This window comes from Seriola aureovittata, chromosome 21 (genome assembly GCF_021018895.1).
Source record: "Seriola aureovittata isolate HTS-2021-v1 ecotype China chromosome 21, ASM2101889v1, whole genome shotgun sequence".
NCBI lineage: Eukaryota > Metazoa > Chordata > Actinopteri > Carangiformes > Carangidae > Seriola > Seriola aureovittata.
This window is the reverse complement of record NC_079384.1, coordinates 11792992-11806051: the sequence shown is the minus strand read 5'-3', so window position 1 is coordinate 11806051 and position 13060 is coordinate 11792992. Positions and strand designations below refer to the sequence as shown.

General features: G+C 35.9%; 1 protein-coding gene across 15 annotated transcripts in view; it reads left to right on the top strand.

Moving 5' to 3' along the window:
* The window catches only part of LOC130162951 (calcium-activated potassium channel subunit alpha-1), a 109835-nt gene that overhangs the window by 42741 nt on the left and 54034 nt on the right, over positions 1-13060 (top strand). For all 15 annotated transcript variants that reach the window (XR_008826323.1, XM_056366864.1, XM_056366870.1 and 12 more), the window contains exon 3: positions 12924-12985. Coding sequence is in view for 14 of the 15 variants with exons in the window: in XM_056366864.1 (XP_056222839.1) it covers positions 12924-12985 (62 nt within the window). In the remaining variant the exon portion in view is untranslated. The remainder of the gene's footprint in view (positions 1-12923; positions 12986-13060) is intronic.

Sequence of the window (13060 nt, the reverse complement as noted above, 5' to 3'; positions counted from 1 at the left end):
ACAGTTCTAACCACTGTACCACCGGATAAAGTAACCCCCATAGGTGTGCGGGGCATAATATTGTAATAGTAAGGTTAGTCTTAAAATGTCATAGTATAGTATGGCATGACAATTAAAAAAAAAACATCATTGTATATAAGACATGAAAATATCAAAAACATCATAGTATAGTATGGCATAAAAATTTAAAAAAACATCATAGTATACTATGGCATGAAAATGTAAAAAAACATCATAGTATAGTGTGGCATAAAAATGTCAAAAAATATCATAGTATAGTATGGCATGAAAATGTCAAAAAACATCATAGTATAGTATGGCATAAAGTGTCAAAAAACGTCATAGTATAGTATGGCATAAAAATGTCAAAAAACGTCATAGTATACTATGGCATAAAAATGTCAAAAAACGTCATAGTATAGTATGGCATAAAAATGTCAAAAAACATCATAGTAGAGTATGGCATGAAAATGTCAAAAAACATCATAGTATAGTATGGCATAAAAATGTCATAAACGTCATCGTATAGTATAGCATAAAAATGTAAAAAATCATCATGGTATAGTATGGTGAAAATGTCAAAAAACATCATAGTATAGTATGGCATAAAAATGTCATAAACGTCATAGTATAGTATGGCATGAAAATGTCAAAAACATCATAGTAGAGTATGGCATGAAAATGTTAAAAAACATCATAGTATAGTATGGCATAAAAATGTAAAAAACATTATAGTATAGTATGGCATGAAAATATCAAAAAACAAAACGTCACAGTATAGTATGGCATGAAAATGTCAAAAAACATCATAGTATAGTGTGGCATAAAAATGTAAAAAACATTATAGTATAGTATGGCATCAAAATGTCAAAAACGTCATAGTATAGTATGGCATGAAAATATCAAAAAACAAAACGTCACAGTATAGTATGGCATGAAAATGTCAAAAAACATCATAGTATAGTATGGCATAAAAATGTAAAAAAAAAAACATATATAGTATGGCATAAAAATATCAAAGAACATCATAGTATAGTATGGCATAAAAATGTCAAAAACATCATAGTATAGTATGGCATAAAAATGTAAAAAACATTACAGTATAGTATGGCATCAAAATGTCAAAAACGTCATAGTATAGTATGGCATGAAAATATCAAAAAACAAAACGTCACAGTATAGTATGGCATGAAAATGTCAAAAAACATCATAGTATAGTATGGCATAAAAATGTAAAAAAAAAACATCATATATAGTATGGCATAAAAATATCAAAAAACATCATAGTATAGTATGGCCTGAAAATGTCAAAAAACATCATAGTATAGTATGGCATAAAAATGTAAAAAATCATCATAGTATTTTATGGCATTAAAATGTCAAAAAACATCATACTATAGTTAAAATGTAAATTAACCTAAGGTGTACATCCTTGGATTGCAGGAGGTAGCCAGACAAAACCCAAGCACAGGGAGATCATGCAAACCACACAGAAAGGTGCTACGGTTGGGATTTGAACCCACAGTCAACGCAGTCTAAATCAACAGTTTTAACCACTGTACCACCGGATAAGGTAACCCCCCTACGTGTGCGGGGCATAATATTGTAATAGTAAGGTTAGTCTTAAAATGTCATAGTATAGTATGGCATGACAATTAAAAAAAAAACATCATTGTATATAAGACATGAAAATATCAAAAACATCATAGTATAGTATGGCATAAAAATTAAAAAAAAAACATCATAGTATACTATGGCATGAAAATGTCAAAAAACATCATAGTATAGTGTGGTATAAAAATGTCAAAAAACATCATAGTATAGTATGGCATGAAAATGTCAAAAACATCATAGTATAGTATGGCATAAAGTGTCAAAAAACATCATAGTATAGTATGGCATGAAAATGTCAAAAAACATCATAGTATAGTATGGCATGAAAATGTCAAAAACATCATAGTATAGTATGGCATAAAGTGTCAAAAAACATCATAGTATAGTATGGCATGAAAATGTCAAAAAACATCATAGTATAGTATGGCATAAAAATGTCATAAACGTCATAGTATAGTATGGCATGAAAATGTCAAAAACACCATAGTAGAGTATGGCATGAAAATGTCAAAAAACATCATAGTATAGTATGGCATAAAAATGTAAAAAACATTATAGTATAGTATGGCATCAAAATGTCAAAAACGTCATAGTATAGTATGGCATGAAAATATCAAAAAACAAAACGTCACAGTATAGTATGGCATGAAAATATCAAAAAACATCATAGTATAGTATGGCATAAAAATGTCAAAAAACATCATAGTATAGTATGGCATAAAAATGTCAAAAATGTCATAGTATGGTATGGCATGAAAATATCAAAAAACAAAACTTCACAGTATAGTATGGCATAAAAATGTAAAAAACGTCATCGTATAGTATAGCATAAAAATGTAAAAAATCATGGTATAGTATGGCATGAAAATGTCAAAAAACATCATAGTATAGTATGGCATGAAAATGTCAAAAAACATCATAGTATAGTATGGCATAAAAATGTCAAAAAACATCATAGTATAGTATGGCATAAAAATGTCAAAAAACATCATACTATAGTTAAAATGTAAATTAACCTAAGGTGGACATCCTTGGATTGCAGGAGGTAGCCAGACAAAACCCAAGCATAGGGAGATCATGCAAACCACAAAGGAATGTGCTACGATTGGGATTTGAACCCACAGTCATCTCAGTCTAAAGCAACAGTTCTAACCACTGTACCACCGGATAAACCAACCCCCATAGGTGTGCGGGGCATAAAATTGTCTTAAACATAGTAAGGTTAGTCTTAAAATGTCATAGTATAGTAAGGTGACAATTAAATAAAAAACATCATTATATATAAGACATGAAAATATCAAAAACATCATAGTATAGTATGGCACAAAAATGTCAAAAAATTCATAGTATAGTATGGCATGAAAATGTCAAAAAACATCATAGTATGGTATGGCATAAAAATGTAAAAAACATTATATTATAGTATGGCATCAAAATGTCAAAAACGTCATAGTATAGTATGGCATGAAAATATCAAAAAACAAAACGTCACAGTATAGTATGGCATGAAAATGTCAAAAAACATCATAGTATAGTATGGCATAAAAATGTAAAAACAAAACGTCACAGTATAGTATGGCATGAAAATGTCAAAAAACATCGTAGTATAGTATGGCATAAAAATGTAAAAAAAAAACATCATATATAGTATGGCATAAAAATATCAAAAAACATCATAGTATAGTATGGCATAAAAATGTCAAAAAACATCATAGTATAGTATGGCATAAAAATGTCAAAAATGTCATACTATTTTATGGCATAAAAATGTCAAAAAACATCATACTATAGTTAAAATGTAAATTAACCTAAGGTGGACATCCTTGGATTGCAGGAGGTAGCCAGACAAAACCCAAGCATAGGGAGATCATGCAAACCACAAAGGAATGTGCTACGATTGGGATTTGAACCCACAGTCATCTCAGTCTAAAGCAACAGTTCTAACCACTGTACCACCGGATAAACCAACCCCCATAGGTGTGCGGGGCATAAAATTGTCTTAAACATAGTAAGGTTAGTCTTAAAATGTCATAGTATAGTATGGCATGACAATTAAAAAAAAAACATCATTGTATATAAGACATGAAAATATCAAAAACATCATAGTATAGTATGGCATAAAAATGTCAAAAATTGTCATAGTATAGTATGGCATGAAAATGTCAAAAAACATCATAGTATAGTGTGGCATAAAAATGTCAAAAACATCATAGCGTCACCTTCCTAAAATAATGGCCTAAGTCATGTTTTGACAAAAATGTTTTTTTTGCCTAAATCACCCCCTCATGATGCTGGCCACCTCTGGTAAAATCGCCTGAATCCTCAGTTGAGGGGAACATGCAATTCTACCCCCGGTTGTATAATGGCCTATGTCAAAAGTGTGACTCTTTTGTTGAGTTTTTTGTGTTTCCTGAAAAACCTGAAAAAATGACTTAGGCCATTATTTTAAGAGGGTGTCGATAGTATGGTATGGCATAAAAATGTCAAAAAATTCATAGTATAGTATGGCATGAAAATGTCAAAAAACATCATAGTATGGTATGGCATAATAATGTCAAAAACGTCATAGTATATTACGGCCTAAAAATGTCAAAAAATGTCAAAGTATAATAAGGCATAAAAATGTCAACAACGTCATAGTATAGTAAGGCATAAAAATGTCAACAACGTCATAGTATAATAAGTCATAAAAATGTACAAAACCTCACAGTATAGTATGGCATGAAAAGGTGATCAAACTTCATAGTATAATAAAGCATGAAAATGTAAAAAAAAAACCTGTCATATTATAGTATGGCATAGAAATGTCAAAAAAGTCCTAAAATGTCATAGTGTAGTATGGCATGACAATTAAAAAAAAACCATCATTGTATATAAGACATGAAAATGTCAAAAAACATCATAGTATAGTATGACATAAAAATATCAAAAACGTCATAGTATAGTAAGGCATAAAAATGTCAAAAAAAATAATATATGTCACAGTCAGCGGAAAACATAAATCAATGAGCAATATATATAAGTGAATAACACAGTGAAAATAGTGGAAAATAGTGCTGTTTTTGGTTAACTATTGATGCTGTTTGTGAGCAGGTCTGGTTTTGACATTTAAACTGTAAATGTCTGTTTGTCTTTCCTTCCTGTGACCTTGTCAGATACACAAAAAAGCACCTTTTCACTGATGCTGTGATTTGGACTATTTAATCATGATGTCTCGTTCAGGCAGATGAGGCTGTGGACTGTTTATGAAACACATGCTGGGAAGGTTATATTAAGATCATGCTTGAGGATGGTGCCAGGCTTCAGGAGCACCATCCAATATCCCATTAGTATGCATGTTGTGTTTTTGACTGTCGCCACTAGCATGGAGCACATGCAGACACAGCCATTGTGTCCAGATCTGAGCTGAACAGGGACACAGCTGTTTCTTAAAAGCCCTATCTGTCATTTTTAATCAGGTAATTTACAGGTATAGCCTATATTTGCACATATACTTGAACAATTTAACTTACTGATGAAAAAGCATTTTGTTTTTTTGTTGGTAGGTTGTAATTATGTGTCATCTGATTTTGATACTGTGTTTACAAACTGAGTTTGACTTTGACTTTGACTAACAGCATCAGAAATCATTTATAACTTGCATTTAGTTGTTGTCTCATCATGGTATCATAAAAGACTTGTCAATCAGTTTGTGAGTCATAACAAGTCTCTAATATATATATATATATATATATATATATATAGTTCCTTTTTTACTTTCCTCTTTTCTTCCTTTTTTTACTTCCTTCCTTATCCACGTCCTTACTTCCTACTTTATTTTACTTCTTTTTGCCAACTACCATCTTCTGAGGCAAATATCTGTCCCTTTACCTAAATACTGAGCTATGTTCATATATTCAGCATATATTTGGTTTAAAACTTGTGGGTCGTAAAAACCAAAACTAGAACCAAAACGATGAGGTGGAAAACATTAAAGCGCTTCATAGAACTCAGGGGAGCTGCATTATTATTATACCAAATAATTTGATCCATTGTTAAAATACAAATATTGATTAGTGGCGTGTCAAGAATGTGCTGCCTTAGATCAAATTAGCCACAAGGTTGACACACAAAACGCCATTAAATAATTGTTTACACTCATCAGCGAAGACTAGTAATTCTGATTGACAATAATTGAGCAGCATAATCAGGATTATTGTTTGAGCCAAAATTGTGTAGCCCTTTGTTGGGCCGGCTAAACACTCTGTGTGTACTCTAAATGCTCCAAATAGAGTTGAGAGCCATCAAAAGGTCATAATGAGGTCAGTGGGTGTCATCATGTTGCTTTGGCAGCCAATACTCCTATACTAAACTGTCAACCAATAACAACAATAGCTTGAGATTGTAGCGCTGAAGTTGAATCACATGTCACAGATGTCCTGTCAGCTGTAAACGACCTGCACTTCAATAGTAATGACACTGTAAATTTCTCAAATGTTAATTCAGTGTCCATGTGTTTGTCAGGGCTGCAGTCCATCACGTTTATGGCTGTTGTTGTAAACATGCTAATTTACTGTTAACACCCCGGGCGAAGGATAAACTGTGCAAGAGCCCTGTAAACAAAAGTCTAGTTAGTGAGGACAGCGATGATGACCAAGGTGTCTCCTACAATTCAAGGTCCATTACACAAACATTTACAGCTGCTCTAAATCTAATAGAGGTGCACAAACATCAAATCAAAATACAAGTGATTCAGTTATTTTGTGGTAAAGTAATCTATATGGTAAATAAAAACCAACAACAAAAAATTAATGATTCAGTCTTGTGATTTATAAAATTTACAAGGCTGCACTGTTTTTTTTCATGGAGGGAAATATGCTTCCTGACTTAAGCATTTGCTGCAGAGGATTCATGATCTGAATAAATCAGATTTTCAGATCATTATTTCCACTGATTCAAACTTGTAGGCTGAGTGTCACTCTTCCACTCATCTTTTTTAAGAAGATGTTTTCAAATTCTGAAGAAAGAAATCTGAAGAGGAGAAATGGATATTCACTTATGCTGCAATTCATATCACAGTCTATAATGGCACTATTTCTCTGTGCAGCTCTGTATTTTGTGAGAGTCATTATGTGCACAATAACCTTATTAATCAATGAGATATTTGAGGACAGACAGATGGCCTGGCTGGAATTCACCAACATCCATAGGTCATTTTATTTTGGAATACAGCACTGTGTTTTTGGGGAATCTGCTGAGGGTCAGTGAGTCACCCTCAAGGACCACTGTGTCAGGGAACATTTAAGTTGCACAGAGTTAAAGTAAGAGATGCATGAACCGGATGTGACACATGAGAAAATGGAGCTCGGACTGCACACGTTTACCTAAACAAGGACGGTCACATGACTGCACATACAAATCTCTGGCATCCCACCAATGAGAGCTTTGATCCCACAGTGACCACAGGCTTTAAGGAACTATGGAACAAAGTGACCCCTGGTTCTGGTGAATCCTGTTTATAGACACCGTAGCAGCTCACAGAGCAACACAACCTCCCACTGCAGAATTTGTAAAACATGTTTCTACCTTAACTGAATTTCAATGAGCCCTGATTCTTTTAACTGAACCACTGCAGTACTGTAACATTAACTTAATGGTGATGTTTACTGTTTTCTCGCTGAGCTAAAATTCTACTATTGTTTCTTTCTTTTACCAATATTACATTAAAAGCCTCCTTGGTCCCCGATGTATTATTTTGACAAAAATAAATGCCTGTATGTGAACCTGTGTCTCTTTCCCTATCTCCAAAAGTTAGAGTGGACTTGCTCCTGACAGTAGAAGTGTTTTTCTTGCCCAGGTAAAGTTCCTGTGTCTTTGGCAGGTTATTCATACTGGTTGATGGTGAGTCACACTCTAGGAAGAGTGGAGGAGCATGAGTGGGTTCTCTGATGTTTGCAGGTTGACTTCTCAATGCCTGAGATCTGCTAGTGCACTCTGCCGGGCAGTCATATACTGTACATCATGGACAGGACCATTGGTGATGATTATGATCGCTTGTGAAAGTGGACCTAGAAAAAGTCTAATTGTTCTTTTTTTAATATACATGTGAATCAGATGGAGATTTCTGAGACGAGGTTTTTTTTTCTTTTTTGTGATTGTGAAAATGACGTTTCAGATTTAGTTTCTTACTCTTGTTGTGTACTCGAGACGTCAGTCAGACTTTGTCAAAAAAATGAGGACTTGAGACTTGACTTGAATTTGATCGCTATCAAATATGAGTTACTTGACTCCTTAAAGACTTATTTCAAGAAAATATGTACTATGTATGACACATCTATCCTTCAATGCTCAATTCAGCCTCAATTTTAAACCTAAAAAAGACAGACACTTCTTTCATAGCTTGGACTTTCCCTCAAAGACTTGACACTTGGCTCCGACTCATTTCAAATAACTTGAGACTTCACTTGGATGTGTCTCAAATGACTTGACTTAAGACTTACCCCGACGGACTTGACAATTGACTTTGACTTGTCACAAACGATTTGAGACTGGCTCTGACAGACTTAAGGACCTTTTTCTCACCTCATACTAACCTTGCGAGGCAGCTGGATTTCTCGCAAGTGAGAATCCATCTTTCCAGGCTCCAAGCTTTTCACTTGTGGCCCAGACACAGTGGTTCAGACCAATTAGTGTCCTATTAGGGAGGAACTACTGGCAGCTACGGGTGTGTCTTAGGTGTGGTGACAGCGAGAAGCAGCTGTTCATTAACAACAATGGTGGTTCCTAAAGAGGTTAGCGTAGATGATGCTACAGTATCAGTTACATCAGAACTGTTGCTTGGTAACTTCAGCATATATTTGGTTTAAAACTTTTGGGCTATAAAAACCAGAACAAAAACGATGAGGTGGAAAACATTAAAGCGCTTCATAGAACTCAGGGGAGCTGCATTATTATTATACCAAATAATTTGATCCATTGTTAAAATACAAATATTGATTAGTGGCGCGCCAAGAATGTGCTGCCTTAGATCAAAATAGCCACAAGGTTGACACACAAAACGCCATTAAATAATTGTTTACACTCATCAGCGAAGACTAGTAATTCTGATTGACAATAATTGAGCAGCATAATCAGGATTATTGTTTGAGCCAAAATTGTGTAGCCCTTTGTTGGGCCGGCTAAACACTCTGTGTGTACTCTAAATGCTCCAAATAGAGTTGAGAGCCATCAAAAGGTCATAATGAGGTCAGTGGGTGTCATCATGTTGCTTTGGCAGCCAATACTCCTATACTAAACTGTCAACCAATAACAACAATAGCTTGAGATTGTAGCGCTGAAGTTGAATCACATGTCACAGATGTCCTGTCAGCTGTAAACGACCTGCACTTCAATAGTAATGACACTGTAAATTTCTCAAATGTTAATTCAGTGTCCATGTGTTTGTCAGGGCTGCAGTCCATCACGTTTATGGCTGTTGTTGTAAACATGCTAATTTACTGTTAACACCCCGGGCGAAGGATAAACTGTGCAAGAGCCCTGTAAACAAAAGTCTAGTTAGTGAGGACAGCGATGATGACCAAGGTGTCTCCTACAATTCAAGGTCCATTACACAAACATTTACAGCTGCTCTAAATCTAATAGAGGTGCACAAACATCAAATCAAAATACAAGTGATTCAGTTATTTTGTGGTAAAGTAATCGATACGGTCATTTGTATCTTTATGGGGTGATTTACACACAATCCAAAGCAAAAACAAAACAAACAAAAACAAACAACAACAAAGAATTAATAACTGAGTCTTGTGATTTATAAAATTTTATTTCCACTGATTCAAACTTGTAGGCTGAGTGTCACTCTTCCACTCACCTTTTTTAAGAAGATGTTGTCAAATTCTGATGAAAGAAATCTGAAGAGGAGAAATGGATATTCACTTATGCTGCAATTCATATCACAGTCTATAATGGCACTATTTCTCTGTGCAGCTCTGTATTTTGTGAGAGTCATTATGTGCACAATAACCTTATTAATCAATGAGATATTTGAGGACAGACAGATGGCCTGGCTGGAATTCACCAACATCCATAGGTCATTTTATTTTGGAATACAGCACTGTGTTTTTGGGGAATCTGCTGAGGGTCAGTGAGTCACCCTCAAGGACCACTGTGTCAGGGAACATTTAAGTTGCACAGAGTTAAAGTAAGAGATGCATGAACCGGATGTGACACATGAGAAAATGGAGCTATGACTGGACACGTTTACCTAAACAAGGACGGTCACATGACTGCACATACAAATCTCTGGCATCCCACCAATGAGAGCTTTGATCCCACAGTGACCACAGGCTTTAAGGAACTATGGAACAAAGTGACCCCTGGTTCTGGTGAATCCTGTTTTTAGACACCGTAGCAGCTCACAGAGTAACACAAACTCCCACTGCAGAATTTGTAAAACATGTTTCTACCTTAACTGAATTTCAATGAGCCCTGATTCTTTTAACTGAACCACTGCAGTACTGTAACATTAACTTAATGGTGATGTTTACTGTTTTCTCGCTGAGCTAAAATTCTACTATTGTTTCTTTCTTTTACCAATATTACATTAAAAGCCTCCTTGGTCCCCAAGAATGGATATTCATTAACAACAATGGTGGCACCTAAAGAGGTTAGCGTAGATGTTGCTATAGCACCAGTTACATCAGAACAGCAACAATTTCTCCTTTGAAAGAAGAGCAGAGAACAACACCGAAGGCTTTTCTTGATGGAAAAGATGTTTTCGCTCTCCTCCCGTCTGACTTGGGAAAGAGGTTGATTTATCCACAGGCTCTGCTGGTAGTGCAAAAAAAAAAAAAAAAAAAAATTAGCCTGTGATAGACAGATGGTTCATCCAATCACCTGCCAAATATTTTTGAGAGCACCTGAAAGCACCTTTTCCAAACAGTTTCCAATAAAGTCTTCTCAGATGGTTCTGAGTAACAAACCATTGGACTTGTTTCAAATAACTTGGTTACATCTGGTGTGTCAGGTAAATCTCAGACAGTTTCATGAAAAAAATGTATTCTTTTTAACACAGTGATTTCTTAAGTGTCTCCCTTTCTGGCAGTGAACGATTATTATTAGAACATTTTAAAGAAAATATGGGACATTTTCTTTTTATCCCTCCTACCTCGTAATCGGTGTTGACATTAAGTGAAGATCAAACTGGCAAAAATAAATGCAAATTGGTCTGAGAATGTCTTGGCAGATCTCTGGGTCATCATGCAGAGGGACTTATCCAGTGGTCGGTCCTCTCTGTCAGTCTGAGCTCACTGTGCCCCCACCCCCATCCCCACCCCCACCGCCACCCCCACCTTCAGCCATCTGCCAGCAAATGGCGGAAGGTGGCTGAAGATACAGATGTGATGCATCATTATCCCGAGACTGAGATGAATGATGAGCGCTGGCCCCGCTCTGCTGTCACCTCATTGACAAACCCAGTCGTGAGCGCCGCTTCTTTGTTACAGCCAGCGTGTTTTATTTACTGCCATCACTGAATCTTCCTCTGCCGGCGGCATTAGCATTTCTAGGGTTGCACAAACATTGTTTCCAGTTTCTAAACTGGGATGGTCAGAGGCAGAAAGAGATTTCCTGGCTTTCAAAGAGGAAGGGTCGATTAAAAATGCATGCGGGTGCTTTTTGTCATTACAGAGCCATCAGCGGTTGCAGGTTGACAATGCAATTTCACATCATGGAAATGAATTAGGCTGAGCTCATTCATTATGGATGCCCATTGGCTTCTTGTTCGGGATGGCCATTGTGTCATTTCTAAATAGATGAAAGGGTAGGCAGGTAAGGTCGCAGATAACCCGCTAGTGTATTTCAGGATGTAAAACATTTGTTCTGCTGTCTGGCGGAAACCTTTCTGTTCAAATCTGTGTGTCTCTGGGTTGAGCCTTCATCTACGTTAGCACTGGCTTTTAAAAGAGAAAATTAGGATGCAGATTCCGCAGTGATCTGCTTTGCTTTTTTTGACTTAAGTATCAATTGACAATACTGTAAAATTACCATCATGTTTAAAGACTTAAAAAAAATCTGGGTCTTTTATAACCCAAATGGCAGAAAACATGTTTTGTAACAGCTGCACTGCAAAATGTGAAATGTATAAACTCATGAAATGTGTTGTGGCTTAGTTGCTTTTTAGCCTACTTAGTTAAAAAAAAAAAAGTATGCTCTAGTTAGGTAACAGAGATTTTGTCTTCTGCCCTCCATTTGTTTTAACCTTCCATCTTCTTCTCTAGTTTGACAAACATAACGTGACAGCAGAGTCTTTTTGGAACTTTACTGTGTGATTCTCAGCGATAGTGTTGTGTCAGGTGAGGACACAGGTGGTTTCCTGCACGTAGCACTGACTGAAATGAAGGAGCAGTCACCTCGAGCTCTGTTTGTCCTCTCAAGATCTCGATGTGTTTATTCCTCCTTTAACTATTTGTATTCACAGTTTCGTCTTATTTCTTGTGTCATTAGAGACACAGCTTAAGTTTCACCTAAACTCTATCAGTGTCCGCGCTGTCACCTGACGACTCTCGCCTTGTTCGCCAACACCCCTCGATCTCATGTTTATTACCCCGCGACCTGCCTCCCCAGTCTGCTCTGAAAGTCCAGCACCTCCCCCGCGGCAGAAAGGCAGAGTGGCAGAGTCAAAAGCGATGCCCTGCTTTTCTTTTTTTTATTATCATGCTGCTCCGCTGTGGCCACCGAAGCTTCAGGCTCAGCCGTATCCTTCCTCGTTTGTGTCTGTGTTTGTGTCTGTGAAAGGATTCTGTCACCTCGCCCACTCTTCCGCTGCCAATTTACATGATGAGCCGAGCTCTTGTGTATTTATTTACACTGTCAGACATACAGTAACTGAAGAGTCTGTTTGTGACACTGCTGTTCCAAACTGTGACTTTTTCTTTTTTTTTTTATAACACAATTATAACAGGCTGATGAGATTTACCAGTATCTGTTCATGCTCATTTATGCACATGAAACATTAGCTACACACCTTGAGACACACCAAAAGATCTAGTGCTGCAATTAACATTTATTCTCATTATCAATTACCTGATGATTATTTTGTCAATTAATTAATGAATCGTTTGCCTAAAAACAGAATGACCTCTTCATGTGTCTTTTTTCTGCGATGATTTCACCTTGATCCGTTTGTTTTTCTTGTTTAATGTTCTCTGTATCTTGGTTTTAAAAATGTCTTCTTGTAAATTCCTCCATATCCCACAAATATGGTGCAGAGCATCTGAGGATTAAACATCTCCTGTCACTGCAGCTCTGACCTGTTTGTTTTTTCTTTTTTACAGGTGGTTCTCGTGTTTGCTCTCAGCATCGGAGCCCTTGTAATATACTTCATAGATTCCTCTGAGTAAGTATTTTTTTTTAAACATATCATCATTATTTGGAATGACAGGTACTTTCAAGGCTACTTTTATCATTTCTC